Source organism: Boleophthalmus pectinirostris, unplaced genomic scaffold (genome assembly GCF_026225935.1).
Source record: "Boleophthalmus pectinirostris isolate CB_2022bp ecotype Guang Dong unplaced genomic scaffold, ASM2622593v1 HiC_scaffold_10, whole genome shotgun sequence".
Taxonomy (NCBI): domain Eukaryota; kingdom Metazoa; phylum Chordata; class Actinopteri; order Gobiiformes; family Gobiidae; genus Boleophthalmus; species Boleophthalmus pectinirostris.
The window spans coordinates 17,137,503-17,153,317 of NW_026570971.1; the positions used below are offsets into that span (position 1 = coordinate 17,137,503).

Sequence of the window (15,815 nt, forward strand, 5' to 3'; positions counted from 1 at the left end):
TTGTTCAGGGCTGAGTACACATGTGATACTACCTGTGAGTATTTGGTCATGTGATCAGGGAATTCTGGGCCAGTGGAGGCGGAGTTTTGTCCCATTCAGGTATAGGACAGGTATGCTTCTCAGAGCAGACTCAGAAGTGCACGTCCAAAAGTCAACATGGCGTGCCTTTATAGGATAGGTTTGTGTTTGGGAATTATAAGTCTAAATGTACCTGGATCACATCAGCAATCACCCAGGTTGGAAACTGTCTAATACCTTATATGTTCTATCTCTGAATGGATCTCAAGTTGTTTTTATTTTTTCCCTTTAGCTCTCTTTTCCTGGTGTCTGTTCCAGAGCAGATTCACGCTGGGATGCCCACGTCGTTGGCAGTGACCATCCTGGCAGATTTCAGTGTCCGTGTCTCTGCTGAAATTTTACAGGGCAATGTCAAAATGGAGAAATCTGAAGCGTTTACAAAAGGTGAAGACTTAATGATGTTGCTCCAATGCATTCATTTCACAAGAGGGTTTAATTTTAGATAATTTAATGTCAAATTGATCTGATATCCATGCTTGTGTTTTAGTTGCTATAATAATCAACTCTTTTTCTCTTATGTAACACGTTGTGGGTTGAATCATTTTCTGTTTTTCCATAGATGTGACAGGACTGCTTACAATTCCTCCAGTAAGTAATACTTTATTTTGGGATCTTGGTTTATTCTTATTTTCTAACTTGAGTGTCAACATGTGTTACAGATTTATGACTCAAATCTTAAGAGTTCTCCATTCACGCTGACTGTGAGAGGCTACAAAGGCGATGAGGTTATTTTTACCAACATCACTACTATACCGTTCAGTTCCAGAAATGTCACTGTGTTCAGTCAGACGGACAAACCACGCTACCAGCCAGGGGACCATGTGAGGGTCAGGGTGGCATTAGTCTACCACGATAATTATCCTTACAATGGCAAAGTGGACCTCTCTATAAATGTAAGTGTATTGTTGTACTGTATATATATATATATATATAGGTATATATATATATATATATTATACACAAAATGGACTCATGTGAGCTTTAAGTTAGTTTTTGTTTCATTCATACCTGTTTGAGTAACCCTTTATTAGTTCGTCTACATCTCCAAATCTTAAAATGCTCTGTTCCACCTTGTGGTGTCATCTAATGATATTTTTCAAATTAAAAGCAGCCTCATCCAATTGATTTTACTGGAGGTGTATGGAGTTTTAAAACATTGCGTGTAAAACATGTGTGAATGACACAAAACACAACTCCAAGTGTGTTTGTGATGAGAAAACAACCTGATATCATGCATTACAAATTAGCACAATATTTGCCCTTTAAGTATGTGTATATGTGTTGAATATGTTGGGTCTGGCTATACACAGAATCCCAGTGGGAATGCTGCCGACAGATCTCAGTCCAGTGGGAATAATGGGATTGTGTTGCGAGATTTCATCCTACCCCAGGCAGGTCCACTTGGACGGTGGACAGTCGTAACAACAATCAATGTAGGTTTTCATTATACTTTTAATGTTAAACTATTTGGTTAAACTTAGGCTCAGATGAACTTTATTGATCCACACGGGAAATTATTTGGACACAGTAGCTCACACATCACAATAAATTATAATGACAAAATGTAAATGGTAATAATACACACATTCAGAGTAATAAGTAGCAAAAATAGCAATATGTATGTACAAGTACAAGTAAAAATAAAATATACAAATATAATGATACGAACATATATCAGCTATAGGCAGTGTTGGGAAGGTTATTTTTAAAATGTATTCCCCTACAGATTACAGATTACATACCCCAAAATGTAGTTTGTAACATAATCCATTAAATTACTTAAAGTGAGTAACGTAATCTGAATACTTTGGATTACTTGATTTGCTGTAGAGAAGCAAAGACCAGGATATCGTAGCATAAGATGTTTTGTCTGCTAAAAGAAAATAAAAAGCCCAGATTTTACTGAACTGTATTAAAAATATTATTGATAGAAGAGGAGGAGACACGTCCGCACAACATGGTTTAGTCCTGTTAAATCCTGCTTTAGTCCTGTTTTAGTCCTGGTTTAGACCTGGTTTAGACCTGGTTTAGATCTGGTTTAGTCCTGGTTTAGACCTGGTTTATTCCTGGTTTAGTCCTGGTTTAGACCTGGTTTTAGACCTGGTTTAGTCCTGGTTTAGATCTGGTTTAGTCCTGGTTTAGATCTGGTTTAGTCCTGGTTTAGACCTGGTTTAGACCTGGTTTATTCCTGGTTTAGACCTGGTTTAGACCTGGTTTGGTTCTGGTTTTAGTTCTGGTTTAGCCCAAAATGTGAAAACTGGAAAATACTGCAGTGTAATCCATTTATTTCAACAAAGTAACTGTAATCCAATTACCACTCATTGAAACAGTAACTGTAACTGAATACAGTTACTCTTAACTTGTACTCTGATTACGTAACTCCGGTACATGTAATCTGTTACTCCCCAACACTGGCTATAGGTCATAATGTGAAACAGTGTGGAGATTAAACAGCAGAGGTGGGACCAAGTCATTGTTTTGCAAGTCTCAAATCTTTGACCTCATGTCCGAGTCAAGTCCCAAGTCAAATACAGGCAAGTCCAAGTCAAGTCTCGAGTCACTGGCCCATAAGTCCAAGTCAAGTTCAAGTCATCTGCTTTGAGCTTCAAGTCATTTGAAGTCTTTAAACCAAAGTGCCAAATATAGCTTTGATTTTTGCAATATATATGAATTTTAAACTAGATTGTACTTAAAAAAAAAAATCATAGTGTATTTATATGAGTATTTATGGAGTATGTAAGAAATGTAATTTTTTTTTTTAAATGTCTTGACAAGATCTTAGTCTGAATCATTACAGTCAGAATAGAAAGAATTCAGATTTAAAAGTGCTTCTCAAGTCTTCTCAAGTCACAGGCCTGAAGTCTGAGTCAAGTCCCAAGTCACTGACCTTCAAGTCCAAGTGTAGTCCCAAGTCTTAGTCCATTTTGTCAAGTCTCAAGTCCTAAATATAGTGACTCTAGTCTGACTCACCCACCTCTGTTAAGTAATGATTAACCTGTGACATAATGGTAAGTTGTTGTACAGTTGTAGGGAGTATTATCTGTTAGATAAGGGTAAATTGTCGTACAGTTGTATAAAGTATGGTATGAATATAGTCCTGTACCTCTGACTGTTTGAGCGGAGCTGTAGGAGCCTGTTGAAGAATGGGCTCCTCTCTCTCTCCCTCTATATATAGATCTGTTTTTCAAAATTGGTCTTTTCTTTTTCTTAGGGGTTGACTGATGCTATAACCTTTTTTGTGGAACATTTTGGTAAGAGTGACATTTTGTATTAATGATGTTGAATTGAGTATTGTGATTTACTAATCTCATGATTACACCCTAATGCCGTTTATTGAAAAAAATAATCAAGTAAATTTTCATAATTAAGTCTCTTTTAAAACAGAAAATCCTGCTTTTGATGTTTTGATCAACACACCCTCTCATGTTCTGACTCGTGAGGATATCTCAGGATCTGTGAGGGCCCTGTAAGTACCAAAAGTGGAAACAAAAGTAGTGATGAAGTACATACAGACATGGTTTTTATAACAAGCCAATTTGTTCCACGTAGTTACTCCAGTGGGCAGCCTGTGCACGGGACAGTCAAAGTTACACTCACACTTGTACCCACAGCTGATGATGACTCGACCTTCACTTTGACTCAGACCAGAGAGGTGCACTGATTTTTTTTTATCTGGGATGCCACTTATCTGTATTTTGACATGAATGTAAATGTGTTTTCAGATCTATGGGTCCACAAACTTTCATTTCAGTAAGGATGATTTGCATTCACTGATTGCAAAAGTACAAAGTGGCAAAGATGTTATGGTCTCCCTCCATGCTGCTGTTATTAATAACTCCACAAGTAAGATACCACAGGTTAGCTATCTCTGAACTCTCTGGGCTGATCTAATAGCATTAATCATTGCCCTGTGCTTTTTTTTCCCATTTAATTCTGAAGTCACCAAAGGAATTGAAGTAACCAAACAAGTTACAGTTCAAATTTCCAAGGAGATGTATCACCTAACATTACACAACTATCCTCAAGCACTAAAGCCGGGAATGGAGTTCTTTGCAAAGGTACTTCATTATTTACTATGGCTTGTATGGAAAATAATTTTGTGATTACAAGGCAGGGGTGAGCAATCAGTTTCTTTCCCTGGAACTACATTTGAGGCGCAGAACAATTCACTCACTGGTCTAACAAATGTTCATAAGCATATTTCTGTATAATATGGGCTGCTGTAAATTATTAATAGACTATAATCATTCTTAAATGATGATTAAATAATTATTAGCAAAAATGTTACAGATGCTGCAAAATGCCCAGGTCTGTTATAAGATATTCTGTGTACTACCTGACCAGAAGTGGGTAATCTGTGTGGATGGGCATCTGGCATAAAACTATACTAGGGATGTTACAATAAGCGAAATATCGTGATATCGTATCATCAGAGTTCTCACAATAATATTGTGGACCATCACAATATATCAAATTACAAGTCACTTTGCTTAAATGAAGAGTTATGGTGCAGCAATATCTAAAAAAGACAGAGGGAACTACATAGACCATGATCCTTTGTTCCATTTCAGTGTCGACTACAAGAAGAAATAACAGTTCTAAGCACTTTTAAGGTTCTTTGGATTAAGTCTTGTCAAGGCACTTTAAGAGGAAAAAGTAGCATATTAACACTTTTAGCTCTTTAACCTCCACAAAATATCGCAATATGACAATATTGTATTGTGAGACTTGGATATCGTTACACCCCTATACTATACCAATAATACAGACAATTATTTTATTTTTGAATAGATTCATTGTTTAGTTTATTTGACTACCTTTACTACTTTACTATATTTAATTTATTTATTTTTGTAATTAAATGTAGTCACACTTTTGGACAAATGTGTGTACTTTCTCCACACAAATTAGTTTTTGTAATAACTTTTTTTTCCACAGCTCAAGATCTCTCGCTTTGACCAGCAGTCCTTGAGCTCAGCAGATATGCGTGAGTCTGTGTGGATTGAGATAACTCAGACCTCCATGGACACTGGTGAGCCCACGTCTCTCTCACGTCCGGTGCCTGAAGACGGGATTGTCCGCGTGAGCTTCAGATTACAGGCTGAAGTAGAGGCGCTTTTTATTCAGGTGAGCATTTTGATTTAAATGGTATGTGGATCCTCAGGGGGGAGGCCAGTGTTCGGCAGTTTCACAGTGTAAGATGAGTAGTTTCAGTATAGAACAAAATATCGCCCTCCCTAAAATGTTTCAATGAGTAAACATGTCGTTGTGAAAAGGTTTTGTTATTTTTACAAACAGGCAAGATTCCACTCCAGCGTTGTTGCTATAAATCTCTCCAGAATTCACCCATCTCCAAGTGCTTCCTATATCCAGATCTCTCCAATAACTCCCACACAGGTATCCTCAAGATGCACTTTTCCTTAATCAAAAATCCAAACCTGTAGAGTACACACATTTGTTTTGTTTTTTTCTGTTACACATACTGCATTTTTAATCCATAATTTCAGATAGGATCACCTGTTCAGATCACCTTGGAGAGCTCAGTCGAGCCTAAACTGCTTCACTACGTGGTATGTGTCACGTCATTTTTTAATAAGTCTTTTCTTTAGTAAGCACAATACAGTTCTATACAGTAAAGTTCACTCAGAATTTCTCATGTCCCTGTGCCATTGTGTGCTCTTCCAGGTGAAATCCAGGGGGCAGGTTGTGGCTGCTGGGACAAAGACATTTGGTTCTTTCTCTCTGACTCCCACAGCAGCCTGGGTCCCTCAGGCCTGTGTGACTGTCTACTGTGTCCTCGCTAACGGGGAGATCATGAGTGACACCGCAGATCTTCTGGTCAAACAGCAAGAGGTATATGAAGTGTGATATATTAATTAGCTTGTGCCTACTTTTTTCTACTAATGCACTTACCGTATTTACTAAAGACAGTGGAGTAAATAAACTATTAATAAATGCTTCGCAGTTAGTCAACTAACAGCTGAATAACAAGTAGCTGACATTTCCAATTTTCAATTACCCATTAATAAGTGATTGTTTAACAAAAGTGTTATGTGTTATGTACTGTATATCATTGTTTCCCAAAGACTGGATTGCGACCCTCAGGTGAGTTGCAAGAGATTTTTTTTGGGTCGCCTGATCTGCTGCTGCCCTCTCCTCCTGCACCCCGGATAGGAACGCACTACAAAAACACAGACAGGCCCACCTGTCTCATTAGAAATGTTCAAATGTTAAGACATGTTTTGTATAATTTCTAATCTTTTTGTAATTATTTATTTTGTTCCAATATTGCTGGTTCAATTGAATGTTGAAAAGAAAAAAAAAAGGGCTACATTTAATGTCCAAATAGACGACTTATGGGTCCTTTTATTGCTGGTTCAGTGACTGTTTTTCATTGTTTAGAATTTGAGTAATACTAATTGTTCAGAGAGACACGATCACTCAGTCAACAATAAAATATCCTCATTAATGTTCCATAATGATCAAATCTACCTTTATTTTGTGATTTGCGAATAATGTCTATTGACTTGGGTTGCGTTTGTGACTTTTAAAATATGGGTCCCCAGAACAAAAGTTTGGGAAACATTGCTGTATATGAATCAGTTAGTGCTTTAGCCTCACAGCAGTTTGAGAGTTTGAGTCCTGAGTAGTGCTGGTCCTTTCTGTGTTCAGTTTGCATGCTGTCCCAGTGTCTGCATAGGGTTCTTCCAAGTGCTCTGAATTTCCCTACCACAAAAACAGGTCCCCTCTGGAGGAAGGACCTGCCTGAAAATGAATCTAAATCTTTGTGGGACTACCCTGGTTAAATAAAGAATAAATAACAAGAAACAAGATTTTTTTTTTTTTTTTTTTTTTTTTTTTTTACATGTGTGTTTCTTTTAGATCTCTCTCAACTGGAGCAGTAAGGCAGCCCAGCCAGGGGAGCAGGTGACCATCAGTGTCACTGGGCCTGACAGTGGCTCTCTGGTGGGCATCGTCATCATGGGCATGCACGACTCTGCTCCAGAGGTTTCCACACACTTTGAAGTGGAACAGGTAAGCTTACAAGGTTTACTTGCCATTTTCTTTTATTTGTAGGAATACAAATAATATTTAAATGTGTTTGTTTAACCAGAGGATAAGTCTTCATTAAGTACCTATAAGATTCATATAAGGTTTTGTTATCTATGCAAATCCTAAACCATTCACCCAGGCTGTAACGTATATGCCTCCTTTGTATGGAATTGACTCTGGTTTACTATAATATGGTCATTCTGGTGCAGGGTTCCAGGCTTAGCTCCAGGGCTATTGATATGATAGCAGATAATTGTGCAATTGACACTCTGCTCTTTGTATTCCTTACACCACACTCCATTGCTTGACACATATTTTTAGACTAAACACTTGTTGTTTGTGTTACTTGCTCCTACATTTCATCTACTAAAACTGATGACATTTTCTATCTCTTTATAAAGGAATGTTTTGTTCGGATGTTGACAAATGGGAAATTGTATAAAACCCAGTCATTTGATGGCTCTACCCAAGGTATAGTGAGGAAATTACCACTGTAGTAATCACGAAAAAATAATTCTGTTTTTCTAACCGAATGTCTTTTCTCTGGGATGCAGATATGATAGAGAAATACTGGTACCATTTTATGGATGGAGCTGAATCTCTGATGTGGTTAGATGCAACAATGGGGTACATAACCACCATCTGAAATATTCAAATGTATTCATAAAATGTATATATGAATATGTAATTATTATGCACATCATTTTTCAGTGATACTACGTGGACGAGTGAGAAAATAACAGTACCAGATGGTGTGAACTCCCTCAGAGCTGCAGCTTTCGTCATGTCACAAAAACACGGACTGGGCTTCACATCACAGAAAGTAAATATTATTAACTATATTTTTTAATAATGTTTTTGGATAGGGTTTATCAGGTGAACTGTAAATGTGTGGGGGTTACGTCAAACAGGCCTTTCACAAATTCAAACAAAACAGTTTTTATTAATTATTTAATTTATTTTTAATATTAATTATTAGAATTTACTTCTCTATCAAATACTTTTTTATAGCTTTTATATAATATGATGACATTAAAAAGCAAAGGTTTTTATGTAATATCCAAAATGAGAGAAAAATATAGAAACTTTCTTCAAATATGGATCATCATTTTGCACGATTATCCCCATTTTCAAATTCGAGGTGCATGATGTAACTTTTTGGTTGGGCGTCTGTTACTTGCTTGTTTCTTAGGATATTAAACATATACTAGACATACATTACAGTAATTAAATTACAGATGGTTTTATCTCCACAAATGTGACCTGATGCATTATTATAGTGTGAAACATTCCAGACAAAGCAGTAACATCTCAGTGGAGAAATAGAAATACGGAAGCAGTGAGAGGCAAGAAAAAAAAAAAAAAAGAGGCAAGTAATTTTTTTTAATTGTTTGTTTGTTTGATGTGGCTGATTTAAAAAAAAAAAAAGTGTTTTTCCAGTATATTCGTTCGTGTAAATACCAAAATTTAGAATGATAAAACAGTGGAAGAAAAGCTTATTGTGTTAAGCTCTGGATTAGGACATGGGAGACTAGGGTTCAAAGCTCACCTGTTCCCAGTTATGTGTGTATTCACATTAGTTGAAACTAGTCTTTTCATGAGTTTTACTTTTGTATTCTCTTTTATGAGTTATATGGGAAGTAAGATTTCTTGGCTTAGACCTGGTTTAGACACACACACGCACACACGCACACGCACACAAATAAACACTTAGAAAATAGAGCCCAAATGACGTGCCTCTTTTTTTTTTTCTCTCTTGTCGCTCAGGGCTTCTGTAGAGAAAAGCATTAGCCTCCAGAAAAGTTACCCAATGTATCTTTAAGTTAAGTGTTTAGTTCATTTAGATTTAGCTCTGGTTCTGTCACTATACATCAACTATATTTAAGAACTGAACATTCCCTTTGTGTGCCCTTCAGTTGTCTATTACCAAAGACTTCTCCCTGTCTCTCAATGTGCCTCCATACCTTATTCGAGGAGAGGAGATAGTTCTGGAGGTCAACATCATCAACCATCTACACCGGGACCTTGAGGTATGTCTCTTTCTCTCTCGTATTGTTGACTTTCTTACTCCCTGCTACAGTTTCACACCTTCAGCCCTGTATCTGCCTGTATTAAGTTTTCTTACATTTGTTTGTAGGTCATCTTACTGCTGGCGGAAAGTGATGCATTCGAGTTTGTTATGGCCCAACGTGGGGGTCTCTCAGTCGTGAATGCCCAACAGCTGACGTTGGGAAGCCATGTCTCTGCTAAAGCCATGTTTCCTGTCAGAGTGACTGCTTTAGGGGAGGTGGATATTTCTGTGGACGCTGTATCTGCAGATGCATCAGAAAGCCTAGTTTGGACTGTCTTCGTGAAGGTTTATTTTTATTTTATTTATTTACTGAGACAGGGACAGAGAACTTAAGCTCATTTCCACCTGTAGTTCCTGGCCAGGCTGATGTTATGTTCATAAAATCAAAAATAACATGAAGAAAATGTCTTTACAATGATCATATTCTATAAAAACAGAAGATCGCTCCAGGAAATATATCAGTGGTATTGTTGTAACTGCTTGATTGAATTACATGTCTTATGTTTCGGCAGCCTGAGGGAGTTGAGGAATCTGTTTCGGAGAATCTTTTTTTGGAGCTACCACCTACTATGAACAACTTCTCCATCTCTGCCACCTTTGCTTTTCCAGCAGGAGTGATCCCGGACACCCGCAGGGCACATCTGGCTATAGGGGGTACGGACTTTGTTTGCAATATACATACCATTCCACAAGAAAAATGAAAAAGAAAAGATAACTTGTCTTTTTGAAGGGGACATACTGGCCTTGTCCATTCACCAGCTGGACTCTCTGGTGGACCTGCCTCTTGGTTGTGGAGAGCAGAACATGGTCCACTTTGCTCCCAGTATTTATGTTTTGAGATACTTGATGATGTCTGGTCAGGATGACAGTGAGATCAGGAGCACGGCTATGAAGCATTTAGAGGAAGGCAAGATGCACACTACTTTTTATACTGAAATGAAAAATGCTCATTTTACCAGTGAATTGTCTGTGTGAACCAGGATATCAGCGGCAGTTGTTATACCAGCAAAGTGATGGTTCATTTGGGGCCTTTGGAGATAGTGACAGTTCTGGCAATACATGGTAATGATTAACACTTTTTCACTATGCTCTAAATGTTATTTCAAATGTTATGAATTTTATTTTTTCCTCAAAAATAAATATAAAATGTTTGACATTACGCTGAAATGTCATCACTGTTTGTGTCCTCAGGCTAACAGCATTTGTGGTGAAGTGCTTCCAGCAAGCCCAGACCTACATCACTGTGGACCAGAATGTTCTGACCAGAGCCAGAGATTGGATGCTGAAACAGCAGGGAGCGGAGGGAGAGTTCAGAGAGGTGGGAACAGCCATGCACACAGAGATGCAGGAAGGACTGGACAGTGGTCCTGTGGCACTCACTGCGTACGTCCTGATAACACTATTGGAAGATCAGACCACAGTTGTGAGTAAAAGACATTTGTGTCTGTTTATAGATATATACTTATAGATATATACCAAAACCAAGTGTTTATGTGCAGGGAAGATACGCTGACCAGGTCTTGTTGGCTCAAACCTACCTGGAGAAAAAAATCTCCACACAGGCTGTTAGTAACTACACTCTGGCTCTTGCTGCATATGCCTTATCCATTGCCAACAGTCCAAGGTGTCTGTGGCCTTGGCAGAGCTCAGCAGGAGGGCGGATAATCGAGGTACACGCAGGAAGGAAGTAAACATTGCAGTTGGAAGCATACCTCTATCTAAACTGGTTGTTTTTATATTCAAGATGGAGCCAAGATATGGATGTCCTCTGGTGGCACTCATTCACATGAGCAGTCTCACGCAATTCAGATTGAAATCGGTGCATACATTCTCCTGGCATATTTTAACCGTGGGGACATTGTGGAAGCCATTTCTGTAATGAAATGGCTTAGCAACCAAAGGAATCATCTTGGAGGTTTTGTTAGCACACAGGTACATTTGACTAACACTCAAATACTGTATTTAAGCACACTCAAGTTCATCTCCTGTCAATATTTTCTTCTTCAGGACACAGTGATAGCTCTTCAGGCTTTGGCACATTTTGCTGCTTTCAGTGGAGCCAATGCTATTGACCTCAGGCTTAAGATAACTGCCCCAACAACCACATTTTCTTCAATTCATCATATCAACTCAACCAACTACCGCATGTATCAAAGGCAAGAGGTAACAAACATCCGCTGTAGGCATTTATCTGACTTTTGTACTGGTATTGTAATGTATACATTCTATGCTGTGTTTGGTTTGGTCTCTTCAGATTGATGTTTACGATGATCTAAAACTGGACATATACATGGAAGGAAGAGGATTTGCTACATTTCAGGTACAAGTCATAACATCCACTTGGATTTTAGGTGCATAAATGTTGTATTTATGCATCACTAGTCCAATGAAAACACTGCATATACACACAGTACAACTGCAGAATATTTCCGTATATGCAACACAATCCACTAAACACCAGGTTCAATAAGCAGAGCGTGACCACAGTAAATGTATGCAGTTCAGCCAGCACAGTGTACTGAATAGAGTATTATAATACAGAACCTCAAATTGCAAATGTAGCATGATAATGGTCTCCCAGAAGTGCACATCTGGAACACATGTACATGATCCAGCTTCTCTATACATGTTCAGATGGCATCTATCAGAACAGTATGGCCAAACATGAATCTTTTGCTCTGTTAAGTTGAAAACCTTTGTTCTAAACTGTCAACTGTGTTTCTTTTATGAATTATCACATAAATAAAGCTAATTTTGAAAAATTTGGAAAAGTATAATAAAAATTACAACAAAATCATAGAGTGGTTTGGCAAATAACCATTTTACACAAGTTGCTGTGATCCAATTGAGTGGCCATTTACTATGTGAGTTTAACTGGAATTAGGTTTAAACCACTGCCTATTTTTACAAGGAATGCATAAACCAAGACATTCTTTTTATAATTATGGCATGACTTTTTCAGTTATGGTACAGGTCAAAGGACCACACTGATCCCCAGCACATTTTACCCAGCTGGCCTTCATCAGGGGGATAAATAATATTCAAATGTACCATAGTTTTAGTTTATCCATTGCTTACAAAACCTTTTCAGTCAGAACTGGTGGAAAGTGTTAATGTATCTTATATTCACTGTTAATTTTATATTTGGTGGTATTCAGAATATAGTTACTTTAAAAATTAAAGGGATACATTGTAGTACTTGCAATTTAGACTTGAAACTGCACAGAATTGATGAGTATAGTGAGTATAGTGAGAATAGAAAACATTGCTCTTGTGTACATGTTTAGTGATTGGATGTTTTTAATACAAGGTTGCCTCTTTACACTACAATTTATATGTAACTCTGTGTGAAGTCTTCGAAGTATTCATAATACAGTACTCTGATTGACCCATGTATCAGAATACATTATAAAATACATTTTAATGCATATTCAGTATTCTGTAACTAAATACATTTTCAAAGTGTTCTTCCCATCACTGCTTATATTCATTCTTCTGTTCATTTCATCAGATGAATGTTTTCTACAATATGGACAGCAAAACCTTTTCAGAAAATCTCCAAAGCATCACGAACGAGGAGGCCTTCTTGTTAAATGTGAAAGTTAACACTCAAGGAGATGACTACAACCGATTACAGTTATCTGTCTGTATGAGGTATGCAGCTGTAAAATGATTCCTTAAAAATTAAATACATTGAAGTAATACTTTTTCTTTCTCTGTATGTCCAGACTCAAGGACACTAAGACCATCTCCAGTACAGGGATGGCCATTCTGGATGTGGGCATGCTCAGTGGGTTCACTATTTCCCCTGGAGCCACTACACCAACAGACATGATCCCCAAGACTGAAACGTTATCTGATAAAGTCATCTTTTATTTTCACACTGTAAGTATTTTACGCAGAAGTATGTTACGATTGAACAGTACATATAGTATTTGTGACTCTGCCATATGTGACTTACAGCTGAACACTACAGAGGTCTGCGTCACACTTCCCCTCATCAGAATTTACAAGGTGGCTCATATACAAGATGCAGTAGTGCGTGTTTATGACTACTATGAACCAAGTGAGTACGCATAGGCCTTGTTACTGGAGTTGAAACATTTTTTGCAGCACTAAAATAAAAGGAAACATATGTAAAATCATCACTTTTATGAGCTTTTAACCATATTATAACAGTGTTATCTCATCACTAGAGTATTTACATGATTTAGAGTTGAGTAGTTCTATATTGTCCTGTAAGTGAGTCATGAGTGCTCTGAAAATTGCTGTTTTCACCTATCCTCTATCTCCGTCCACAACTCTGTACTTACTGTACTTACTCAAAAAATCAGACTCTGGGTCATACATTCAAAAATGTCAAAATGAATTCAAGAATTGAAAATCTTCATTGGTACACTGAAATTTTAAACAGGAAGTTAATGGACCTGTTACTATTATTAATTAGAATAATGATGATCATATGCTATAAATTCATACTAAGTATCTGAAATGTAATCATATGTTTATTTAAAATACTTTGTAGCGAGAAAAGCCACCAGGACGTACAACCTGGATGACCTGCGTACCCTGGACTCGTGTGTGTTCTGTGGTGAGAACTGTGAGCTGTGTGAGCCTGGAGTCTCTATCATTGTGTCTGGTATAACATCCCATTCTGTAATTAGCGCCACCTACAGTTTGACCTGTCTACTTTTAACTGCTATTTGTACTTTTCTACTGATTAGTAGACTGGCTGATTAGTATGTAGATGTTCTCTACAAAGAAAATGGGTATTTATGTGCAATTTCATTTGAAGGTTGTTTCAAACACTGTGTAACTTTCTATTCCAAGATTACATGCCTTGTACATGTGCGGCGAAGTAGATACAAACACATCAGTATCATTAAGGCAATGATAGGGCATTTTATGGATTTCTATTAAATAAAGAGAGCAAAATTGTGTATTATGTTCTGAAAGATAAAAAAAAATCCTTGTTGTACTTTTTGTTAAAATGAAGGAAAATAATGTATGCGATTATGTAATTGTATATAATATTTAGCCAAGAACTTAGCTTAGCATGTATATGGGCACAAGTTGGATGTTTTGTTTTATATTGAAGTAAAATCATTTTGAACAAAAAACAATTTTGGATGTGTGAAAATGGTTCCTCGTGTATTAACTGCAACAATGACTAAAAGGGGACCCCTTCACATATGTATTCTGTTATCAACCTGGCAGAAAAAGCAGACGTGCAAAGCTGCCTAGCCACAAAAGGGCTGGAATAAGATTTATTAGAACTTCTACTGTACTTTCTTGGCTAAAGGGGATATTCGACAGCCTGTATTTTCACTATTGACAAAGACCAGTCCCTCAAAACACTGTTAATGTGGCACTACAATACATTATATAATTTCACTTGTGATGATGGACTCTGGCTTAAAAACCTCAGAGCGAAGAATGAACAGAGAGGGAGAGCAGAAGCTGAACACACATGTAAACTATCAATGTGCAATAATTGGGTTAGACAGCTATGTTGGATCATGAAAGATGGTTATTATTGTAAGAGTTAGCCTGCAGAAACCAGTGCCTGCTGGTCTATGATGATGTCCAAGATAAACATAAACCACACTGTACTCATATGATCATGATTATCTACATACAGTAAATACAGTACGTTATGCTTTGCTTACACGCTAAGCCTTTGAGTACCTGCTCAATTTAAAAGGGAATTCTGTGCTATTAATCTTAATAAAAACAGTGAAGATCAACAGTAGCTATTTCTGTGCACTTTACAGTTCATTCAACAACATTCCTGGTGCAAAGTATACTGCCAATATTGAGGGGGAAAAAAATCACACATCTTACAACAAGTCTACTCTAAAGAAGAAAAGTCATAAATTAATATGTCACTATATGAAGTTATTAATAAAAAATAGAGTTCCAGATGATAGAGTTAAACAAAATGGAGCTACATCATGTGTACAATTACCTTTACTCATCATCTTGCTCAGTAATGATCTATTAAACATGTTTAAAGCAAGTTACAATTATATCATAAATAGACCCAGAAAATGCTGTATTATTTGATTGTATTTTTTTTAATTATCTTATATAGCCTAGACTTGCTTTCATTATATGTTCTGATCTCTGTAAGATTGTTTTCACCACCAGAGGGCAGTGTTGGCTTTCCTTCTACACGTGCTTTTCCAAACGGATTAACAGGTAAAGTCTGATGGGCTTATATCTTACTCTTTTTAATAGTATTTTTATGGTTTTAACTCCAATAATGGAAATGCTATGATTAATAGACAGGCCTTTAAGGGTAAAACATTATATTGTCATTGTGAATGTCAAACTGAGTTTATGGCTGTCGTAGATGATCAAAGTATTCGTCTTTAGCAAAGGTTACACAACTAAGAGAAGTTACGGGGCATGTGGTTTAAAAAAAAAAAAAAAGTTTAGAAAAGAGTTTAGACTACACGAGTGCCTTATAAACTGTATTAAGAATATATATATCATTTAAACTGTCCATGGTGTGCGTCCTTGCTCTGAAAATGCCGCAACTGCTCAACTAATCCATTGCAATTTTACTCGCTAATACCATCCATCATTCTTATCATTTCCAACAGCCCTG

The 15,815-nt window shown here is 37.1% G+C and overlaps 1 protein-coding gene across 1 annotated transcript; it reads left to right on the plus strand.

Annotated features, from left to right (window-relative positions):
• Nucleotides 1-156: 156 nt before the first annotated feature.
• On the plus strand, nucleotides 157-14,284 carry LOC110155389 (CD109 antigen-like). The gene is given in 33 exon segments (XM_055155049.1): nucleotides 157-236; nucleotides 311-462; nucleotides 638-666; nucleotides 738-971; nucleotides 1,389-1,511; nucleotides 3,290-3,329; nucleotides 3,463-3,544; nucleotides 3,628-3,730; nucleotides 3,801-3,921; nucleotides 4,018-4,136; nucleotides 5,017-5,205; nucleotides 5,377-5,475; nucleotides 5,586-5,648; nucleotides 5,764-5,931; nucleotides 6,961-7,113; nucleotides 7,533-7,602; nucleotides 7,686-7,758; nucleotides 7,843-7,954; nucleotides 9,048-9,161; nucleotides 9,269-9,487; nucleotides 9,715-9,856; nucleotides 9,933-10,109; nucleotides 10,183-10,264; nucleotides 10,394-10,625; nucleotides 10,702-10,819; nucleotides 10,822-10,872; nucleotides 10,947-11,134; nucleotides 11,210-11,365; nucleotides 11,457-11,522; nucleotides 12,714-12,856; nucleotides 12,931-13,087; nucleotides 13,166-13,268; nucleotides 13,728-14,284. Coding segments are annotated over 33 exon segments (4,173 nt in total). The 3' UTR covers nucleotides 13,943-14,284.
• The last annotated feature ends 1,531 nt before the right edge of the window (nucleotides 14,285-15,815 follow it).